Raw genomic sequence first — 22,626 nt, 5'->3', positions numbered from 1 at the left:
ATCAGATTAAAGTTTTTTTTTTTACTTAGTCTGCTCTTTTTTTCCCTCTACACCTATAGCCTCTTTGCCAAAAATAGCAGATCTACAAGCTCTCAACGCCTCGCAACGCGAGGCGTTGAGAGCTATATTGAGAGCTATATCTGCTATATATATTTTTGGCTAATGTTCCCCTCAGAAAAGGAATTCTAGGGTTCAAGTGGTTAATGTAAAAAAAACTAAATCCTATCACACAAAAATTTGGTGGACCCCCTATAGTAGCTCTGAGGACCCCCTAGGGGTCCCAGACCCCCTGTTGAAGACCCCTGAATTAACCTAATTAAACATCATAACGCAATGTAAATTTGGCGTAAGCCAAAGTGCAAAATGCTTTGACTAACATTCAGTTATAGTTCATAACAATTGTAAGGCTTTCTGCAAGTTTGAAAAGTTGCCAGCAATGTACAGTGGTGGAAAAAGTACTCACATTTTGTACTTAATAGTATCAATACTGCAATAGAAATAGCCTGTTGCAAGTAAAAGGCGGAATTCAAAATGTACATTTGGGTAAAAAAAGTACAAAAGTATTGTTATCAAAATGTAGGGTACTTAAAGTACCAAAAGTATAAAGTAGCCTACTCATTATTGCAAAATGTCCCATTTCACAGATTGTATACAAATCTTGAAAATAGCAGATTTACAAGCTCACATGCGTTGCTGTGAGCTTGTTGATCGGCTACTTTCGAATGGCCAAAATGTATGTAGGGCTGAAGTGGGCAATGTATGTGTTGCAATAATAATAATCAAAATCTACTATTGTAGGCCTAACTAAAGTTTTCATATACTTGTAGTGGAGTAAGAGTACAATAATATTGTACAAATATTATTTGCCTCTGAGATTTAGTGGAGAAGAAGTAAAAGTATTGAGAGTTGGAAATACTCCAGTAAAGTAAAAAATACCTCGAAATTGTACTGAAGTACAGCACTTGAGTACATGTAGCTACTCAGTTACATTACACCACTGGCACTGCCAATGTGGCACTTTCTTTTTACTGGCATGCTAAAGGAACTTTAGGCACAAAAGTACCCCAGACATTGAAACGTGCAGTACCAACATTTCGCCACTAGGTGACGTCGTGATCAGACTGTTACCGAGAGAATTAATTTAAAATGTAACGCATTAATAATTCCATCGTTATAATAATACAGGCATGGTTTAATTGTCAGAACAATACCATATTATGCAATGCAGGAAACACTTGGAATTTAGAATGCTTTAACAGTTGCTGTTATTAATTGCAGCCACCATAAATATCTACGTAAATGTAGTATTTATTGATTCCGTTTCGCTTCCCTAAAATAGAATTGCACTCTACAGAAATCTATTGTACAGTAGGATACAGTGAGTGTGTGCGCGGGCACGCGTGCGCGCACACACACACACACACACACACACACACACACACACACACACACACACACACACACACACACACACACACTCCAGAGTTGCCATGTCCACTTGTTATAAGCGAATTTTGGCTTATATTTCTGTAAAGTTGCTTGTAAATATTTGTAGTTGTGGCTTGTTTGAACTTTGAGGCTTGCTTGTTTATTTATTTTAAACCAGTGGTGGTGACGCGTTGTGAGCTTGTAGATCAGCTATTTTCAAATAGCCCATGTATACAGTTCATAGGTTTAAAGCAGTGGTTCTCAACCAGACCAGTGGTCCTTGAGGGGGTACAGGGGGTCCCCAGCAAAATTAGTTAATATAGCGTCGCAATCATTTTATCCACTTAAACCATATTTCATACTTTGGCAGTTTGGCTATTCAAAAATAGCAGATCTACAAAAGCTCATAGCCGGCACCAAGTGCCGCGATATCATATGAGCTTGTATCTGCTATTTTTGAAAAATCCACAATTTTTTTTTTAGATGGGGGGTCCGCAGCCAAACACATATAATTGTGGTGGTCCGACATGAAAAAGGTTGAAAACCACTGGTTTAAAGCGTCTAGAACACAGGGGTCTTCAACGTTTTCAGGCCAAGGACCCCCTAGCTGAGAGAGAGATGAAGCAGGGACCCCCTCTATATTGTATAAAATTGAGTTTCAAATTAAACTTCTTTTTTTTTTACTTAGTCTGCTCTTTTTTCCCCTCTACACCTAACACCTCTTTGCCAAAAATAGCAGATCTACAAGCTCACAACGCCTCGCAGCGCGAGGCGTTGTGAGCTTGTAGATCTGCTATTTTTGGCTAAAGTTCTCCTCAGAAAAGGGATACTAGGGTTCAAGTGGTTAATGTAAAACAAAAAAAATCATATCACACAAAGATTTGGCGGACCCCCTGTAGTAACTCGAGGACCCCCTAGGGGTCCCGGACCCCCCCTGTTGAAGACCTCTGGTCTAGAATGAATCGCTTCTTTTGGGCTTGTTTTCCTACACTCCGGTTAATTTGCTTATTTCTTTCACAAACTCTGGCAACCCTAACACGCACACACACACACACACACACACACACACACACACACACACACACACTCTCTCCACTTTTTTGTTCCCTCCCTCCACCGCCGCCTCTCTCTGACACACAAACAAGCGTCCATAATTAGTGTGTCTAGCTGCTGGTCGCTGTGGGATCTGCTCCGCTCCGTGACTCCAGTCCGTGTCTGTGGTACCAGGCTACCACAGCTCCTCCTCCCGCAGCGCAGACACATCCCCCCGGAGCCCGAGGAACGGAACCTGTGCGCCGGACAGACAAGTCAGGTGAGACCGGGGTCTGGCCCGCGGCCTGCTGCTGCCTGGCTGGATGGTGGATATGGTTTATAGAGGGTTCTGGTTCTCTGGGTTGTTTGTTCTTCTTCTTCTTCCGCGTCCTGTTCCACACAGAGAGAGAGAGAGTGAGAGGGAGAGAGAGAGACACCGGCATTGTGCATGTACGGGGTTGTAAATGTTAAAATGTCGTTATGGTGGAATGAATCCATAGATCCATATAGGTTGTACTAGTATTATAGAGATGTGGGACTGTGTGTGTGTGTGGGTTCTAATTCGATACTGTACCGGGTTTTTTTGGGGGGTGGGGGGTGGGGGGGTGTTCTGAGACAAGAAGTATAATATGAGTATATCTACCGTACTGGACTTATAATAATATAATAACGGTAATAACACCAACCAGGACTGACTGTCTGTCTGTCTGTCTGCGCGGGTTATTATATAGTTATTTATAGAAGAAGGGGGGAAACAATAAAAAAAACGTGTTTTAAATATTCTTGGCATATGGAATGCATAATGCATGCACACTGCATTCATAAACCTCCCTATTGTTTCCGTTGATTATTAAAAAAAAAACAAAAAAACTAAATAATAATGATCTATAGACCCCATGATCAGCTTTGTATTGTTTCCGTTGTAACGATTATATATTTTTTTTAAATACATAAAAAAAAAACACCTTAAATAATAATAATGATGATGAGCTTTTGTTTTAATAGGGAAGAAACCGTCAGGCTTATGTATAGGCTAATCCGGGCAATACAACGGTGTCGCTTTGCCAAAAAAAAAAAAACGGAACAGATCTGCAAGCCCACACGCACGCCGTCGCATCTCAAAGAGCTTGTCTTAGCGACAATATAATAATGTCAAGTAGTAGCGATATAGTGCGAGGATCCTGGGGGCTGTGTGTGTGTGTGGGGCGCGTGCGTGCGTGTGTGAGAGTGAGTGGTTTGTGTGCGTGTGCACGCACACAAACCACTCACTCTCACACACACACACACACGCACGCACGGTGCGTGTGAGAGTGTGTGTATAATGCCACTAGTATAGCCCGCCCGCCTGCCTGCCTGCGTGCGTGCGTGCATTGGTGTGCGTGCCGTGCCGTGCGTGCGTGTGTGTTGCATGCAGATGTCACACGCTAGAAGTGAATGGTATAAATTCATCATCAGCCATTTAACGGCGAGGCAGAGGAAGACTTGTTTTTCTGTGAATGCAAATGGCCTCCAACCCGCTGGAGAGGCTCAGCCATGGTTCTGGTTCTGTGAGGAACACTCTGTGGACCAGGCTGGACCCTGTGCTGCTGTTTAAGCTCCATGTTCATTATGTTGATTTAATAATGGCTTAAATGACACATTTTACATCCCCCAAAAAAACGCACATTTATTATATCCCCACGACGAGTCTATCATCTATATGTATGCTGTTCTCTGTTTCTGTGTCTGTACACAAAGACACATTGATTATTTTTTTCCTCCTTTCTTTTCTTTTTTCAGCTGTAGGCCTTATAGCTCACTATGAGTTCATGAACTTCACCAGGTTCTGTTTCTGTTCTGTTCTGTTCTGTTCTGTTCTGTTCTGTCATCTATGGTTCTGTTCTGTTCTGTTCTGTTCTGTCATCTATGGTTCTGTTCTGTTCTGTTCTGTCATCTGTGGTTCTGTTCTGTTCTGTTCTGTTCTGTTCTGTCATCTATGGTTCTGTTCTGTTCTGTTCTGTTCTGTCATCGGTGGTTCTGTTCTGTTCTGTTCTGTTCTGTTCTGTTCTGTTCTGTTCTGTTCTGTCATCTATGGTTCTGTTCTGTTCTGTTCTGTTCTGTTCTGTTCTGTTCTGTTCTGTTCTGTTCTGTTCTGTTCTGTCATCTATGGTTCTGTTCTGTTCTGTTCTGTTCTGTTCTGTTCTGTCATCTGTGGTTCTGTTCTGTTCTGTTCTGTTCTGTTCTGTTCTGTTCTGTTCTGTCATATATGGTTCTGTTCTGTTCTGTTCTGTTCTGTTCTGTTCTCTATGGTTCATGTTCATGTTCATGTTCTCTATGGTTCTGTTCATGTTCATGTTCATGTTCAGTTCTCTATGGTTCTGTTCATGTTCATGTTCATGTTCTCTATGGTTCATGTTCATGTTCATGTTCTCTATGGTTCTGTTCATGTTCATGTTCATGTTCATGTTCATGTTCATGTTCATGTTCATGTTCATGTTCTCTATGGTTCTCTCCTGGGCCAGACAGCAAAAGCTCTTCTGAGTCCACAGTCTCTTTCCTGGAATCCAGATCAGATTAACAGAGAGAGCAGCCATTGTGAAACGCACAGCATCATGTATCTTAATTACAGCACTAGTCTTACTGTATATATACAGTAAATATAAAAGAAAAGAAAAGAAACATTTGAATACAATGTGTGGCTTAGGCCTACTTAGGGTTCTTTTCTGTCTTATGAGCTTGGCCATGTGCAACACCATCGTACAACAACATATAAACGTGGCTGTAGACACTAGACAGTGGCAGTGTTGCAGGCCTACTAGCTTTGTTTTTGTTTTCGAGGCTAACCTGATTAGCCTCCCCCTGCAGTGGTGGAAAGTAACTAAGTACATTTACTTAAGTACTGTACTCAAGTACAATTTTGAGGTATTTGTACTTTACTTGAGTATTTCCAATTTTCAGTACTTTTACTTCTGCTCCACTACATCTCAGAGGCAAATATTGTACTTTTACTCCACTACAATTATTTGAAAACTTTAGTTGCTAGTTACTTTTCAGATGTAAATTATTATATAATGAAACATACATTAACCACTTTAGACATATTTTATACATAGGCTATTTGAAAATAGCAGATCTACAAGCTGAGCTTGTAGATCTTGCTATTTTCAAATATGTTAGCACTTTTACTTTTTGTACTTTATTAGTACATTTTAGTGGCAATACTTTTGTACTCAAGTATTTTTTTTATTTGGGACTTTTTCTACATTGCAGTATTGATACATCTACTTAAGTAAAACATTTGAGTACTTTTTCGCACCACTGTCCCCCTGTAATAAAGACACAAAGGACCGTGAGGTCACAGACAATGGGAAGTGTGTGTAGCCTGTAGATGTCATGGGGTCCTGACCCCTTGACCCCTGGCTCCTGACCCTTTGGCCCCTTGACACCACGGTTCAAGAGCTCCGTGAGTCTGAAGTGCTTCCACTCCATCAGTGATTCTCAACCTTTCTCCAGTTCAAGGACCCCCCCAGTTAAGAGGTGTATTAGGCCACGGACGGACCCCCATTTGATGGAATTTGTTGTTTTCATCTCTGGTTGATTAAAACACTGTAAAGTCCTCCAGTGTTAATTTAACCCGGTACATTTGGTTCCATTTTCTACGCTCTCAGAGTTACGTCCCATAAAGGGTCCATTAGACTCCTCAACGTTTTGAGAAACGGTGCACTTGATGGGTGATTCTCAAACCTTTTCATGCCAGGGACCCCCAAATTGATATATATATTTGGCCAGGGACCCCCCATCTGAAAATATGTTGTGCCAGGGACTTCCCAGAAGCAAAATAAAATGTTTTCTTTAAAAGAGATATATTCAAAGAATCTTCAAGATTTTTAAAAAATATAGTGCCGCGCTATAAGCTTGTATATCTGCTATTTTTGAATAGCCAAAGTATAAAACAAGGTTAAAACTATTGTGATGCTATTTTCACACATTTTGCTGGGGACCCCCTGGAACCCCCTCAAGGACCCTGGGGGACGGTCCCCGGACCCCACTTTGAGAACCAATGCACTCGATGATGCTTAGTTGTTATGATGACATAATCTTTCCTCTCAGTCCAGATTCAGAGGAGACTGACACCTCCTGTCTCGCTGTTATATGTTTGTAGCAAAAAATGTTTGTCCCTCTGTCAATTACGCTCACTCCTCAGTGGACTCCTTTACGGAGGGGCAGACAGCGAGGCAGAAGGTTTTGAGGTGGTGCTAAAGGTCAGTAAGGTGTTGCTCTTGATGCACTAGGTATGTCGGCTGGGGTGATATATATATCTATATTATGTTGGAGGGTGATGTATAGGCCTAAATGACTGTTAGGGTTGTACGTGTCACCGTGTGTCTTGTTGTTGTATTGCATTGTGTATGTATGCAGCTGGTCCTTGTCTCCAAGACACATTTCTCCCAAGGGACTGGTAGTGGAGACAAAACAAAGTAACCTTGAACTTGAACCTTGAACCAAAACACTGGGCATTCCTCAACAGCATGCTACTGGCGGTCACAGGGAGCTAACTAGAACCTAGAGTCTAGACTAGAGCCTGGCTTCTTTTCAGTTTTAGGGGGAGTTTATTTTTTCTTGCCACCGGCATAAACTTACTCAGGGTGGAGGGAGACATCAGTAGTTCTCTGATTTTATAAGTAAAGTGTCTTTAGTGTCTCAGACAACATTAATTGATTTGAAATGACCAGTCCAGTGCAATCACAGTCTTATACTTGTTGACCACTGGAAGCTGCCCAGTACAACCACAGTCTATTACCATTGGTCATCTGGGAGCTTCCCAATACAACCACAGTTTTCTGCTGGTAGCACAGGCTTCTCCTGGTGGAGCTGCCCAGTGCAACCACTGTCATCTACTGATTAAGTTGTTTGTTTGTTGATTGGTTGATGAATCTGCAAATGGTTGATGCTGATTGATTGGTTGATTAAAATGTTGAATACTTTCCCCCCAAAATAACTTCAAGTTCTCACCCTGTGAAGCCTTGAATTCTTGGAGTAAGTTGTGTTTGTGTTGCATTCCTTTTGCGGCGAATGAAGAAAAACAAAAGACAAAGAAATACTTGATGAATTGATGTTAATGAGGCCATGGTTTAACAACAGAAAAAAAACTATATCAGAAATCCATTTATAAACTCTGACACAGGATAATCCAAGTGTCTAGCATCCAAAATATTCACCGTATTTCCAAAACGTAGCATTTGTTTTTAGCTCAAACACTTCTGGCACATAAACAGTTTCACGCATGATCGAGGAGGAGCACACCTGGGCGACTGTGTGCGCGTGACTTCAGCTCGTTTTGTAACCCAGTGCACACGCCCCAGACACAACAAATATCTTCTTCGTTTTTGGATTCTTCATTCACCATTAGGGCTGTCATGATTACAAATTTTAAGTTGACGATTAATTGTCACACAAACAATTGCGATTAACGATTTTAATTGTGCTTTTGGCATTGAACATTGGAACATATGAATACAAATTGAATTTATGTTTGCCTTTTTAGGCTTCGTAATCAAACATTGCACAGGGCAGATATGACAAATAACTTCAATATACAAAAAATGTAATTTCATACTTGGGAAAAAAATGTTTAAAAAAGCAGAAATAGCAGATCTACAAGCTTACAACACGTCACAAAGTGACGTGTTGTAAGCTTGTAGATCTGCTATCTCTGCTTTTTTTTACGTATTTGAAAATGTATGAACATTTTCCAACATGGAAACGATTATGCAAAAATAATTGTGATTATCTCAATGTAATAACTGTGACAGGCCTATTCACCATGAAGGCATGTGACAAAAACGAACATTTGACAAAAATGCAAAAAATATCACAGTGTGATTAAGACCCAATTCTCACCAACCGCGTCGAAATGCTGCTCACCTTCTGATTGAGCAGCGAGTTCCGATGCAAAGTCTACGGAGATGAGCGTCCCCACTCTTTTCCAGTGTTGGGACGCTCAACACTAAAAAGTGTGGCTTCAAAGGTGTGAAAACCTCAAATTTGTACAGCGTTCCAGCCCTAGACCCCATTTTCCCCATTTCTCCACCCATCAGGGAGAAAATATTTTCTCTCCGTCTGACTTGCACCGCATTAAAACCAGGAAACACTCGACCACGATTCTTTTTTTCCCTTTTTAGTCGTTAATCTGCGCAAATAGAATATCTATTTCCCCACAAATCTGTTAGTTACGCGCCAATGTTGTTCTTGTGAAGCAGTTTTGTTTTATTCTCGTTTATTAGGCTGATATAGATGGCTAGTGTCATTTTACAGCAGGCTTTGCTTTGCTTTCCACTGGTGCTGCGAGAGGGCCAGCTGATGCTGCTCTGTCCTGATGGGAGTGCTGATGGCGCGGCGGACTCTGTCTTTTCCCGGTGTTTCACCCGGGTCGACGTGGTTTTGAGGTTAGGGTTGGGCATAGTTTCTGTGAGGTTAGGGTTAGGCACAGTTTCTGTGAGGTTAGTGTTCAGTTTAACCCATTCAGACCTGAGGCTGATTCTACAAATGTCTTCTAAATCTTAACAGTTTTTTCATGTCAAGGACTCCCAAAATGATATGTATTTGTATTTTGTTCCAGGGACCCCCAGAAGCAAGATTTGAGTTGCAAATGTTCGTTTTAAATATATATATATATATTCAAAGATTTTCACGATTTCAAGATATTCACTTTTTTTTCAAGAATAGCAGATCTACAAGCTCATAGTGCGGCACTCGTGTCAAGGTTAGGTTTAGGCATAGTGATTGTGGGGTTGGGGTTAGGTTTAAGGTTAGGTTTAGGCATAGTGATTGTGAGTTAGGGTTAGGTTTAAGGTTAGGTTTAGGCATAGTGATTGTGAGGTTAGGTTTAAGGTTAGGTTTAGGCATAGTGATTGTGAGGTTAGGTTTAAGGTTAGGTTTAGGCATAGTGATTGTGAGGTTAGGTTTAAGGTTAGGTTTAGGCATAGTGATTGTGGGGTTAGGTTTAAGGTTAGGTTTAGGCATAGTGATTGTGAGGTTAGGTTTAGGCATAGTGATTGTGGGGTTAGGTTTAAGGTTAGGTTTAGGCATAGTGATTGTGAGGTTAGGTTTAGGCATAGTGATTGTGGGGTTAGGGTTAGGTTTAAGGTTAGGTTTAGGCATAGTGATTGTGGGGTTAGGGTTAGGTTTAAGGTTAGGTTTAGGCATAGTGATTGTGAGTTAGGGTTAGGTTTAAGGTTAGGTTTAGGCATAGTGATTGTGAGGTTAGGTTTAAGGTTAGGTTTAGGCATAGTGATTGTGGGGTTAGGTTTAAGGTTAGGTTTAGGCATAGTGATTGTGGGGTTAGGTTTAAGGTTAGGTTTAGGCATAGTGATTGTGGGGTTAGGTTTAAGGTTAGGTTTAGGCATAGTGATTGTGAGGTTAGGTTTAGGCATAGCGATTGTGGGGTTAGGTTTAAGGTTAGGTTTAGGCATAGTGATTGTGGGTTAGGTTTCAGGTTAGGTTTAGGCATAGTGATTGTGGGGTTAGGTTTAAGGTTAGGTTTAGGCATAGTGATTGTGGGGTTAGGGTTAGGTTTAAGGTTAGGTTTAGGCATAGTGATTGTGGGGTTAGTGTTGGGTTTAAGGTTAGGTTTAGGCATAGTGATTGTGGGGTTAGTGTTGGGTTTAAGGTTAGGTTTAGGCATAGTGATTGTGGGGTTAGGTTTAAGGTTAGGTTTAGGCATAGTGATTGTGGGGTTAGGGTTTGGTTTAAGGTTAGGTTTAGGCATAGTGATTGTGAGGTTAGGTTTAAGGTTAGGTTTAGGCATAGTGATTGTGAGGTTAGGTTTAAGGTTAGGTTTAGGCATAGTGATTGTGAGGTTAGGTTTAAGGTTAGGTTTAGGCATAGTGATTGTGGGGTTAGGGTTTGGTTTAAGGTTAGGTTTAGGCATAGTGATTGTGAGGTTAGGTTTAAGGTTAGGTTTAGGCATAGTGTTTGTGGGGTTAGGGTTAGGTTTAAGGCTAGGTTTAGGCATAGTGATTGTGAGGTTAGGTTTAGGCATAGTGATTGTGGGGTCAGGTTTAAGGTTAGGTTTAGGCATAGTGTTTGTGGGGTTAGGGTTAGGTTTAAGGCTAGGTTTAGGCAAAGTGATTGTGGGGTTAGGGTTAGGTTTAAGGTTAGGTTTAGGCATAGTGATTGTGGGGTTAGGGTTAGGTTTAAGGCTAGGTTTAGGCATAGTGATTGTGGGGTTAGGGTTAGGTTTAAGGCTAGGTTTAGGCATAGTGATTGTGGGGTTAGGGTTAGGTTTAAGGCTAGGTTTAGGCATAGTGATTGTGGGGTTAGGGTTAGGTTTAAGGCTAGGTTTAGGCATAGTGATTGTGGGGTTAGGGTTGGGTTTAAGGTTAGGTTTAGGCATAGTGATTGTGGGGTTAGGGTTAGGTTTAAGGCTAGGTTTAGGCATAGTGATTGTGGGGTTAGGGTTAGGTTTAAGGTTAGGTTTAGGCATAGTGATTGTGGGGTTAGGGTTTTGGTGAAGTTTTAGGCGCTCCTGGGCGCCACAGAAAAGGACGAGGGAGTCCAGATGGCGCAGAGGAGAAGTACACAGAGTAGACAACCCATTGCTGATGAGGATATGGCAAGTTTTCATTGTGACACAGACATTTTCACTAGGAACTTAAAGGTAGGGTAAGTGATTTGCGTTGGTTAAAATAATTGTTAAATAGCTCTATATTCTGATAGTACTCATTGCTATAGTGTGTGAGTGTTTGTTCAGTATTAGGAGTCTCCTTGTCTCTCCACCTCTTTATTAAACAGAAAATGCATTTTCGTTTCAGTTTCAGTTTCATTTCCAATTTTATCCAACCAGGATAGAGAACTCAATCAGGATACAGATTAAACAAGTGAGATTGGAAGTGATGACACTAAGAAATGAGCAGACAAAATTGGAACTGGAACACTATACAAATTAAGCTTAAAAATGGGTACTTTCTCCTGATTGGCTGAGATTTTGACACTTACCGAAAAATATATTTTCTGTTTATTAAAGAGCTGGAGAGACAGGGAGACATCTGTTACTGAACAAACACTCTATAGCAATGATTACTATCAGAATATAGTATTTTAACCTTTTAACAAAATACTTTTTGTTTTAACCAAAAAATATCACTTACCCTACCTTTAAAGTATACTTGGTTCCATCGATCCAAGCTGGAACACGATCGATTGATTGATCTGATCTGCGTTCTTTTGCGTCCGCAGAGCGCACGCTGCCAAGAGCGCACGCTGCCAAGAACGCAGATCTGCGTTCTTTCAACAAAAAAAATCTTTCGAAATAAAAGTTTTTTTTTGACCCAAAGACCAAGGAGATATGATTTTTCGAAGATTTAGACTCCCATCCACTTCCTTGTTAACTTAAAACTTAAAAATTCTGTATCTCGGCTCCTGAGTACTTTTTTTTTCTCATTGAAAAAGTCTGGCAGTCTACTGTAGAAAAAAAAAAAAAAAAGATGGCAGCCAATGTGTTAATAGTCACTACACCACATCTATTATGTGTGTTGATGTAGCACATACGGTATGTTCTCTCCATTGCACTTCATAATGCTCAAACATCATGAGTACATGATGTGTCATGATGATTCACATGGACTGTATGGACTGAATGACATTTTAAATGTCATGTGTTATCTCATGTGTTACTGTATGTTTCATGTCGTATGTCTTTTCACTTATATCTCATTACCTAGAACAGTGGTTCCAAACTTTTTCATGTCAAGGACCCCCAAAATTATATGTATTTGGCCGCGGACCCCCATGTCAAAATATTGTGTTCCAGGGACCCCCAGAAGCAAAGATTTGAGTTACAAATGTCGCTTTAAAACATAATTGTATTCAAAAATTTGCACAAATCTTCACAAATTTTCAAAATTAGCAGATCTGCAAGCTCATAGCGCGGCACTGAGTGCTGCGCTATGAGCTTGTAGATCTGCTATTTTTTTTTAATAGCCAAAGTATAAAAGGTTAAAGTGGTTCAAATGATTGTCAAGCTACATTTTCTACTTTTGCTGGGGACCCCCTAGAACCCCCCCCAAGGACCCCTGGGGGTCCCCGGACCCCACTTTGAGAACCAATGACCTAGAAGAGTTCATGCTTTTGCCCCCTGTCTGTCTGTCTGTCTGTCTGTCTGTCTGTCTGTCTGTCTGTCATGAGCAGTGATGATGTGTCAGAGGTCGGTCCTGTGCCAAAGATTATGTCATTTGACCAAAAGGCGTTGTGGGCGTGGCCTGTCACAAAAAAAAAATGCACAGCTTGTTGTCTTGTTGACTTTTATCTTATGTATCGTCTCTTATGTCTTGTTGTGTTTAGGCTGTAGTAGTGTGCACTGTGAGATGTAGAAAAACACAGCAGAGAAAAAACGGAGGAGGCTACAGAGACATGGCGTTGTGTGTGTGGCGTGCATTTTGTGTGTGTTTGTGTGTGTGTGTGTGTGTGTGTGTGTGGGGTATGTGCAAGGCCTCCAGGTAGAACTTTGCCTTTCGTCGTTATTGTTCTCCGATGCCCCTCCAATTTGAGCAAAGTGGTAGAATAAGAATTGCTCACATAATGTCACGATTGCGGCTGGGATTACATTCATTCATTTGATTCAACCCAATATATGATTCTCAACCTTTTTTCATTTCAAGGACCCCCTAGTTTGATATGTATTAGGCCACAGCCCCCCCATTTGATTTTGTTTTTTTTCCTCCGGTACCCCAATCTACACTAAAACCCTCAGTGTTTATTTAATTCTGAGAGTGTACAAATGGATTCGTACACTAGTCAGAGTTAAAGACCCGGCCGAAAGATCCCATTCCGAACCCCTGGAGGTCCCCGGACCCCTGACGTTTAGGGAAACATGGCCTTTACCTTTTTTACCTGAGTTTGGTTCCAGAGGGACTTTCATCCTAATACTGCTGCGTTTCAGTGGGTGAGACACCAGTGCAGAGAGACTCTCTCTGTTGATGTCTTTTGGAACATGTGATCTACATTGCAGTGTGGGCTCCTGTAGTTCTCTGAGGGTGATGCAGCTATTTGCTATGACAATATTTACAATGTAGGTCTCCTTTTAGAGGTGTTGGAAACAAGTTGATTCATGTACAAATCTTGATTCTTATTATCAACGATTCAAAATCGATTCACAATTTCCACAAATTCATATTTAATGTTTTTTTTTTGCTGGTTAACAACTAACAACTAATAACTTTTACACAACCCTCTCTGGTATTATATCATTTTTTTTGGTTGAGCTGTTGGAAATAACTAGGCTACACTTGGTTGTTAAAGTCCAGATGAAACAATATGACTGAAATAATTTAGATAAAACTGATTCTCAACCAGTGGTCCAGGGACCACCAGTGGTCCTTGAGGGGGTTCCCCAGCCAAAGTAATAGTTAGGAACCAAATTGACCCTTATGTGTATGTAACTCTGAGAGTGTACAAATGGAACCAAATGGACCCTATCGGGTCCATTTGGTTCCATTTGTACACTCTCAGAGTTAAATAAACACTAATGATGATGATACAGTGTAGATTGGGAACCCCAAGAAATCAAAATGGTTGAGTCCCTGGCATATATTTTAAATAAGGGGGTCTGTGGGCTAATATGTGTCAAATTGGGGGTCCTTGACGCGAAAAAGGTTGAAAACCTTAATGTGAATAACACATTCATTCGACCATTTTGACCAATCTGTATTCACTAGAGTGCGTTGATACACTATTACAAACACAACTGGGGTGGTTGTAGTTGGTCTGCGTGCTCATCTATTGAGACATGTAGATGCTGTGTTTGGGTAGGACGGCTCTTGGTTGTGTTGGTTGCGACGGGGTGTTATAACCACTTTGAACCCTGGTTGATCGGAGTCCCTCAGGGCTCTATGTGTATCTTTTGATATTGTGGGGGAAAGTTTTCGCTGAAAATAGCCGATCGACAAGCTCACAATTGTTCAGCAACAGAGGTCTCCCAGGCGTCTCTCCACCTTAACCCATGCAACGCGTCTACAAATGTCTTCTAAATCCTAGCGGTTGCTAGAATATCAGTGCTTCAGTGCTTTTTCATGTCAAGGACCCCCCAAAATGATATGTATTTAGCCGCGGACCCCCATCTCAAAATAATTTGTTCCAGGGACCCCCGCAGAAGCAAAGATTTTAGTTACAAATGTTCGCTTTAAAATATATATATATATATATATTCAAAGATTTGCACAAAATGTTCATGATTTTTCAAAAAAAGCAGATCTACAAGCTCATGCAAAGTATAAGATAATGGATTATTAGGCGTCCCCGGATTGAATGGGTTAATAAACAGAAAATATATTTTCAGGGGGGTTGACATTTCTCAGCCAAGTTTTCAGGAGAGAGAGAGAGACTAGCCATTTATCAGCTTAAAATGTATACTGTTCCAGTTCCAATGTTGTCTGCTCATTCCGTCGTGTCATCACTTCACTTGTTTAATCTGTATCCTAGCTGTGCGAGGATAAAATTGGTATCCTGACCTGAAAATGCAATTTCTGTTAACTAAAGAGCTGGAGAGATGGGGAGACACCCATTACTGAACACTCTAATAGCAGTGGTTCTCAACCAGTGGTCCTTGAGGGGGTTCCAGGTGGTAACCAAATGGACCCTTATTAGATCTTTAACCCTTACGGGTCCATTTGGTTTCATTTTACGCTCTCAAGAGTTAAATTATTGTTAAACACCTGCATTACGTATCTACCTATAACAACATATAATACGTTTTGGGTCTGAGAGTCTAAACCTAACCAACGGTGGTTCCGTGGCTCAAATGCCCAATAAATAATGGACCTTGATATGAAAAGGGTTGAAAACCACTGCTCTATAGCAATGATTACTGAGTTATTTAACACTTATTAATCTCTCTCTCTATATATATCTCTCTATCTATCTATCTCTCTATCTATCTATCTATCTATCTATCTATCTATCTATCTATCTATCTATCTATCTATCTATCTATCTATCTATCTATCTATCTATCTATCTATCTATCTATCTATAATTATGTAACAAAAGAAAAACAGTGTGCAAAGAGCTGATCCACAAGCTCACAACGCATCACATTGCGGCGCATTGTGAGCTTGTAAATCAACTATTTACGTAAATCAACTACTTCGTCACGTAATGAAGTTTGAAATAGCGCTTATTTGGTTAGTTGATTAATTGATATAGGCCTACTGTATAGGCGACAGTGTTTTTAAATTACAAAAAAATGTGCTTCTCGATTATTTGAGTAATTGAAAAAGTAATCAATATAATCTAATCGCTTAGAAGGTGATGGATGGTTGCAGCCCTACTCTGTTCAGCATTGGCCTCCATTGTTGTCTAAACCAGAGAGGGGTCTTTGAGGGTGTTCCAGGTGGCCCCCTGCAACATATTAGTATAGCCTCAAAATCATACCACTTTAACCCTATATACATCAGCTATAAAAAAAAAATCAACATTTGAAAATGTTGATGATTTTTTTTTCCTTTTTTTTTTTTTTTTTAAACATTTTAACGACATAAATCTTGTATGAGGGGGCGGGGAGGGGGGTCTCTGTCACAAAATATGTTCAGATGGGGGTCCATATTCATTTCGGCGTCCTTGACATGATAAAGTTTGAGGAACGTGTGGTCCAAAGAACCAAACCTAATGTTTACCTGTGGTCTATTTATAGTGCTGCAGCTCCTGATTTATAAGTGAACTCGTGATGTGAAAGTGTTTTCACGTGTTCAATGTAGGAAGAAATGGAGAGACCAATGTTTACAGTTTTGCTGGAAGTGTGTTAATAAATGATAAACGGAGTACAAAGCAGCGAGTTGTTGAAAAGCAGAGAAAACCAACGTTCAGTCCTGGCCACAAGTGTTAATGGTTTCACAGAATCACTGGTAGTGTTTAAGCATTCAGAAGAAGAAGAAGAAAAAAAACTGTAACGAGGGCATGTGTGTGTGTGTGTGTGTGTGTGTGTGTGTGTGTGTGTGTGTGTGTGTGTGTGTGTGTGTGTGTGTGTGTGTGTGTGTGTGTGTGTGTGTGTGTGTGTGTGTGTGTGTGTGTGTGTGCACGGCTGCATGCGCACATACAATACTCCAGGCATTTGATGACTTAAACATGTGCATCAGAGGTGAGAAGGTTCATCTGTCCTGCATTTTATCCTGCACACATACTTAACTTGTGTGTGTGTGTGTGTGTGTGTGTGTGTGTGTGTGAGTCATCGGTTGGCAGGGTAGGTTGCACCGCAGGAAGTGGTTTGTCCGTCCCACTCCTCTGACCAATCACGACGCGCAGAGAACACGTTAAAGACTGATTGTGATTGGCCAAGGAGGCAGCAAGAACAAGAGGAGGGAATGGGGAGGGGTCGGGCTGGTTATAGTTAGCACACAATGACTTACACACACACACACACACACACAGACACAGACACACACACACACACACACACTTCACAAAGACGCACATCACAAGCATGCATACATTACACGCGTTATAAAAGATTGGGGGAGATTCTTTACTGTCACATCCCCTTACTGCAAGGATAAGAGTATACATTCCTTGCGTTTGGACTCCTCAACATTGCAGCAACATGAGGAAACGGCATTAGAAATACAATAGCAGTAAAGATGGCAATTTCACAATGTACTGTAGCTACCTCTGGTTAGGTGCTGTGTGCATGGGTCCTCTCTCTCTCTCTCTCTCTCCCTCTCTCTCTCTATGTCTCTCTCTCTCTGTCTCTCCCACAATTTTCCCGGCCACACCTCACATCGTTGCTGTCGGGCTAAAACCTCTTATCTCCATATTCTAACTCGATGGTTCTCAAACTTTTTCGTGCCAAGGACCCCCCAAATTGATATGTATTCGGCCGCGGACCCCCCCCCCCCCCCACCTGAAAATAGGTTGTGCCAGGGACTCCCACTAGAAGCAAAGATTTTGAGTTCAAAATGTTCGCCTTTTAAAATAAAAAAAAAGATTTAAAGATTTGCACACATTTTCGAGATACTTAAAAAAAATATCAGATCTACAAGCTCATAGCGCGGCCCTCTGTGCCGCGCTACGAGCTTGTATATCTGCTATTTTTGAATAGCCAATTTTGCTGGGGACCCCCTGGAGAACCGATGTTCTAACTTGTTGTGTTTTTTCATAAATTAGTGCCCCACTTGATCGCACTACAGCGCACACAAAAGCATCAAACGTAGCTGACCCGCCAGCTCGAAATGCGGCGCGGTTTTTGAGCTTGTAGATCTGCTACTTTTGATGTTTTTTTCGAATTTGATTACTGGAAAAATCACAGTTTTGGACATATGAGGTTTCCTCCCAACAGAGACCATTTAATAGTCTTGCGTAGCCAGACGATCAGAGATCTCCTCCTATTGATGTCTAAATTCAGTGAACTACAAGGAAAAAAAACACCCTTTTTGGCCATTTCGCCCCATCCTACCTGGAAGCCCCCACCTCCATATAGGGCAGGGGTCTTCAACAAGGGGTCCGGGCCCCCTGAAGGGGGGGTCCTCAGAGTTACTATAGGGGGTTCGACAAATCGTAGTGTGATTTGTACATTAACCACTTCAACCAAGCGTCCCTATTCTGAGGAGAACTTTAGCCAAAAACAGCAGATCTGCAAGCGTGCGAGGCGTTGTGCGCTTGTAGATCTGCTATTGGAGGTTTGGTGTAGAGAGGGGGGGGGGAAAAGAGCAGACCGAGTACAGAGTGAAAGGTCAAGTTTACTTAGTATTGATGGTTATTGGTGGTTAAATGTCTGAAAATACACATTATTGTGCTGTCAAACAAGTCTATGAAGACATCTATGAAATCTACAGTATGAAAACGTTTAATCTGCAACACAAGGTTGTACAATATGTAGTATGGGGGCCCCCGCTTCATCTCTCTCTCTCAGCTAGACCCCTGCTTTAGGGCAATCCGTCATATCTATGGGATGGTTGGTTCCAAGCGGTGGGCGTAGGTTTGTTATAATGCTGGTTTATCTCTGGCTTCCAATGCAGCGTTAATTTTGACTGCACATTTGTATGCAGTTTTTAGTCAATAGTCTTTTGAACGAGATTCCACTTAGTTTTAGTCATGTTTTAATCATTAGCTGACCTTAGCTGTGTGCGAAAATAGGCAATCTAAAAGCTCACAACGCGTTGTGAGCTTGTAGCGTGGCTATTTTTCGGAGCGTGACACCTACGCGCAGCCAAGCATAAAATGTCTTGTCTTAGTTCTACTGGATGATACTCTTGTGCACCAGTACCTCCCTAGCATCTTTGTCTAGTTATTTGTTGACGAAATTGTCAGTATATCTAGTCATAGTTTTAGTCATCATAGATTCGTTTTTATTACATTTTTGTCAGTGTAAAACGGTAGTCGACGAACATTTAGTTTGTCATAGTCTTAGTGTACGAAATTAACTCTGCTTCCAAGCCCATTCAATACATTACATAATTGTGACTATTATCATGAACAGTATACACCAGCTGCTGGGCTCATGCACCTTATGTCTAAACCTCATGTACTGTACATACTGTACCGGATGGATATGTTATGTGCAAATATGTAGATACATTTATTTTGTTTTTTTAATTATTTTCTTTTGCACACCTTGGCCTTTTCCAACCCTAAGGTTGGGACGATTCTTGTTCCTTACGTGTTAAAGGAGTAGTTCACCCAAACAAAAAATACTTATTTTCTATCAATTACACAACCCATGAAGCCTTGAATTCATGGAGATGTTTTAGTTTTTTGTCGCAGTAGGACTGAGGTAGGACTGAGTCTCCTACTCCCGGTCATCAAATTATTGGCTCAGGAATGCGACAAAAACAAAAAAAATCTCCATGAATTCAAGGCTTCATGGGTTGAGTAATTGATAGAAAATAGGTAATTTTTGGGTGAACTACTCCTTTAACGATTCCAATAGGGGGTTCGAAATGGACCCTTACAGGTCTGTAACTTTGAGAGTGTTGTATTTGTTTTGTACACTCTCAGAGTTATGGTGGTCCTTGAAATTAAAAAGTTGGAGGACCACCGGTATTGTAATAGTAAAACAGACGTGTAGTCCACTTAACCAGCTCTGACAGTGTGATAACACAACGGTTCCTCAATGCTGGATCCGGTTCCTCCGGTTCCGAATCCCAAACCTAGTTCCCTCCACTTCTTCTTCTTTTCTTTGTCTGGAAAACAACTAAAACGATGGAGCTTGCACAAAAACAAACGAACGTCACCCACATGTTTTAACACCTGTAAACCTGTAAACCTGTGATGTGACAATAAAAGATGATTGTGTGATTGTCTCCTGTCTATAGGTATGGAGCGGCTGAACGAGGAGGCGTTGAGACTGAGTTTGCTGAAGCGCAGCCTGGACACCTCCTCCACCTCCTCCTCCACTTCCTCCTCTCTGGTGGGCGGGGCCAGCGCAGGAGCCGTGGCCGCGGCGGCCGCGGAGAGGGAGGAGCTCCTGTGTAAGCGTGTGAAGGTCAGTGTCGTGGTGCGATGTACCTCCTTGTACCCAAGCAGTGTTGATTTTGACAGCAAATTTGTATTTAGTTTTAGTCATAGCCTTTTGAATAAAATTCTATTTAGTTTAAGTCATCTGAAATGTGTTAGTCTAGTTTTAGTCGACTAAATATCATGAGATTTTAGTCGACTAAAATCTACAGTTGATTTAGTCGACTAAAATGTATTTCGGCGGTGACTTGATGGCGTCGTAGTGGCTGATTTTACACTTGGTTGCATGCTGAAAATAGCCGATCTATAAGCTCACAACGCGTCGCGCTGCGACGTGTTGTGAGCTTGTAGATCTGCTATTTTCAGAGCACAACACCCAAGTGCAACCAAACATAAAATAACTTTTAGTCCCTCACTAACATTTTAGTCTAGTTTTTATTTGTTGATGAAATTGTCAATATATTTAGTCTTAGTTGTAGTCATCGTAGCTTAGTTTTTATTTAGTTTTTATTTCGTTTTCGTCAGTGAAAAAAGGTAGTCGTTCGTCATAGTTTTAATCGACGAAATCAACACGGTACTCAAGTACTGTACTTGAAGTACAATTTTGAGGTACTTGTCTTTGACTTTACTGGAGTGTGTCCATTTTTCAATAGGTAATACTCCACTTCATCTCAGAGGAAAATATTGTACTTTTTACTCCACTACATTTATTTGACTTAGTGTTACTTTGTAGATTTTGATCATTATTGCAAAACATGCATTGCATGCAACCACTGTTAATGCAACCCTGTTTTATATCGGCTCTTAGAAAATTGCCGATCTACAAGCTCACAACACGTCGCGTGGCAGCGCGTTGTGAGCTTGTGGATCTGTTATTTCCCCCAAAAGATTTTGGTACTTTTACTTTGGTACTTTAAGGATATTTTGATGCCAATACTTCTGTACTTTTGCTCAAGTCGAATGTGAATACAGGCCTTTAAATAGGCTCTGTGCACAGCAGCCATATTGGAAAGAAATGGTGTTACTAATGAAGGCTCTGTTCCGTTTAGTGTAGCACAGTGGTTCTCAAACTTTTTAATTTCAAGGACCCCCATAACTGTACAGAGTGTACAAATGGAACCAAATGGATCTGTAAGGGGTCCATTTGGTCCATTTGTACTGTACATTTGTGCCATTTGGAACCCCCTCAAGTAACCGTGAGGGTACCTGGACCACACTTTGAGACCCACTGGTGTAGCAGAGTGTTTCCTGACTGTTTGACCAGAATGGAACGGAGCCTTGATTAGTATCATCGGTAACACCTACGAAGGAAGTAAGGAAGAGGCCCAATTTATTTCCAATATGGCTGCTGTGCATAGAGCATCGAGTGCATTTTGATATGGTAGTATTGCTATAAGTCAAACGTACTTCTTCCTCCCCTGGTGAAGGTGGAGGGCCACCAGGCCATGGAGAGGCTCAAGATGTTGGCCTTCCTGAAGAGGAAAGACCTGGCCGGCCTGGAGGCCATGATGGGGCTGACGGAGTTCAAAGGTCACCACCCCCAGCACCACGGGGCGCTGCTGTCGGCGGCGGCGGCCAACGCCGCCAGGCTGGCGGGGGGCGGGGCCTACGACGAGAGGACCAACGGGAGCCTGCGCTTGTCGTCGCCGTCCTCGTTGTCCTCGGGGGGCGTGTCGGCGTCGTCTCACGCTCAGCCAATGGGACGCAGCCGGAAGGAGAACATGGGAGATCATCAGGAGCCTGTGGACATGAGCGCCAAGAAGAGGTGAGGAGATAGGAGATAGGAGACAAGGAGATAGGAGACAAGGAGATTTGCTGTGGATAGAGGGACTGACCAGTGCAGACTAGTAGTTTAGTATGAGTTAAACATGAATTAGACTACTTTAACACGAGTTGTGATGAGATATCTAGTTTAACAAGAGTTAGATTAGTTTCACAAGTGTTAAACTACAGATAGACTAGTTTAATAAGAGTTAGATTCGTTTCACAGTTGTTAGCTCGACTATGACGAAAACTAAATTAAGACTAATCTACGATGACAAAAACTAAAACTAAATATATTGACAATTCCGTCAACAAACAAAAACTAGACGAAAATGTTAGTGAGGGACTAGTGGAGAAAAACGAAATGGAATTTTATTCAAAAGGCTATAACTAAAACAAAATCTAAATTTGCTGTCAAAATGAACACTAGTTAAACAGGAGTTACAGTATAGTAACTCCTGTTTAACTAGTGTTCATTTTGACAGCAAATTTAGACCATAAGGCTATTTTAACAGGAGTTAATTCACACTAAGCACTATACAGTAACTATAAAGATAATAGCTTTAAAAATCATTGTAACTCAAGTGGATGGCAGAGTCCACACCACAACTATAACGACAACACTGGTGAATGGACCCCAACGGAAACAAGCCCGCAAGTACTTTTTTGGCCGGACCTTTTAGACAAAGCATTATAAATGTAACTGTGTTGTTTTACATTCTTTTGCCTAATACAAATTTAAATCAATCAATTTCAATCAAAAAAAAAAACTACAGTTATCAGCTATCGTTACAGTTGTAGTGCTTGGACTGAACGGCCCTTTAGCCTAGTGGTTCTCAAAGTGGGGTCCGGGGACCCCCAGGGGTCCTTAAGGAGGTCTCAACAAAATATGTTAATACATGCTTTGCAATCATTTTAACCCCTTTATCCATTTATATGTTGGATATTCAAATAACAGATGTACAAGCTCACAGTGCATCC

At 41.3% G+C, this 22,626-nt stretch overlaps 1 protein-coding gene across 6 annotated transcripts in view; it reads left to right on the top strand.

The window, feature by feature from the left end:
* The first annotated feature begins 2,599 nt into the window (after positions 1 to 2,599).
* The window catches only part of LOC311042203 (transcriptional repressor p66-beta-like), a 39,039-nt gene continuing 19,012 nt past the window's right edge, over positions 2,600 to 22,626 (top strand). For all 6 annotated transcript variants that reach the window (XM_084052784.1, XM_084052787.1, XM_084052785.1 and 3 more), the window contains exons 1-3: positions 2,600 to 2,740; positions 19,740 to 19,909; positions 21,309 to 21,646. In XM_084052784.1, the coding sequence (XP_083908910.1) occupies positions 19,742 to 19,909; positions 21,309 to 21,646 (506 nt within the window). In that variant the 5' untranslated portion in view covers positions 2,600 to 2,740; positions 19,740 to 19,741. The remainder of the gene's footprint in view (positions 2,741 to 19,739; positions 19,910 to 21,308; positions 21,647 to 22,626) is intronic.

This window comes from Gymnoscopelus microlampas, assembly GCF_963454915.1.
Source record: "Gymnoscopelus microlampas genome assembly, chromosome: 3".
Classification (NCBI taxonomy): domain Eukaryota; kingdom Metazoa; phylum Chordata; class Actinopteri; order Myctophiformes; family Myctophidae; genus Gymnoscopelus; species Gymnoscopelus microlampas.
Note: the sequence above shows the minus strand (reverse complement) of the source record. Positions and strands in the feature narration are given on the sequence as shown.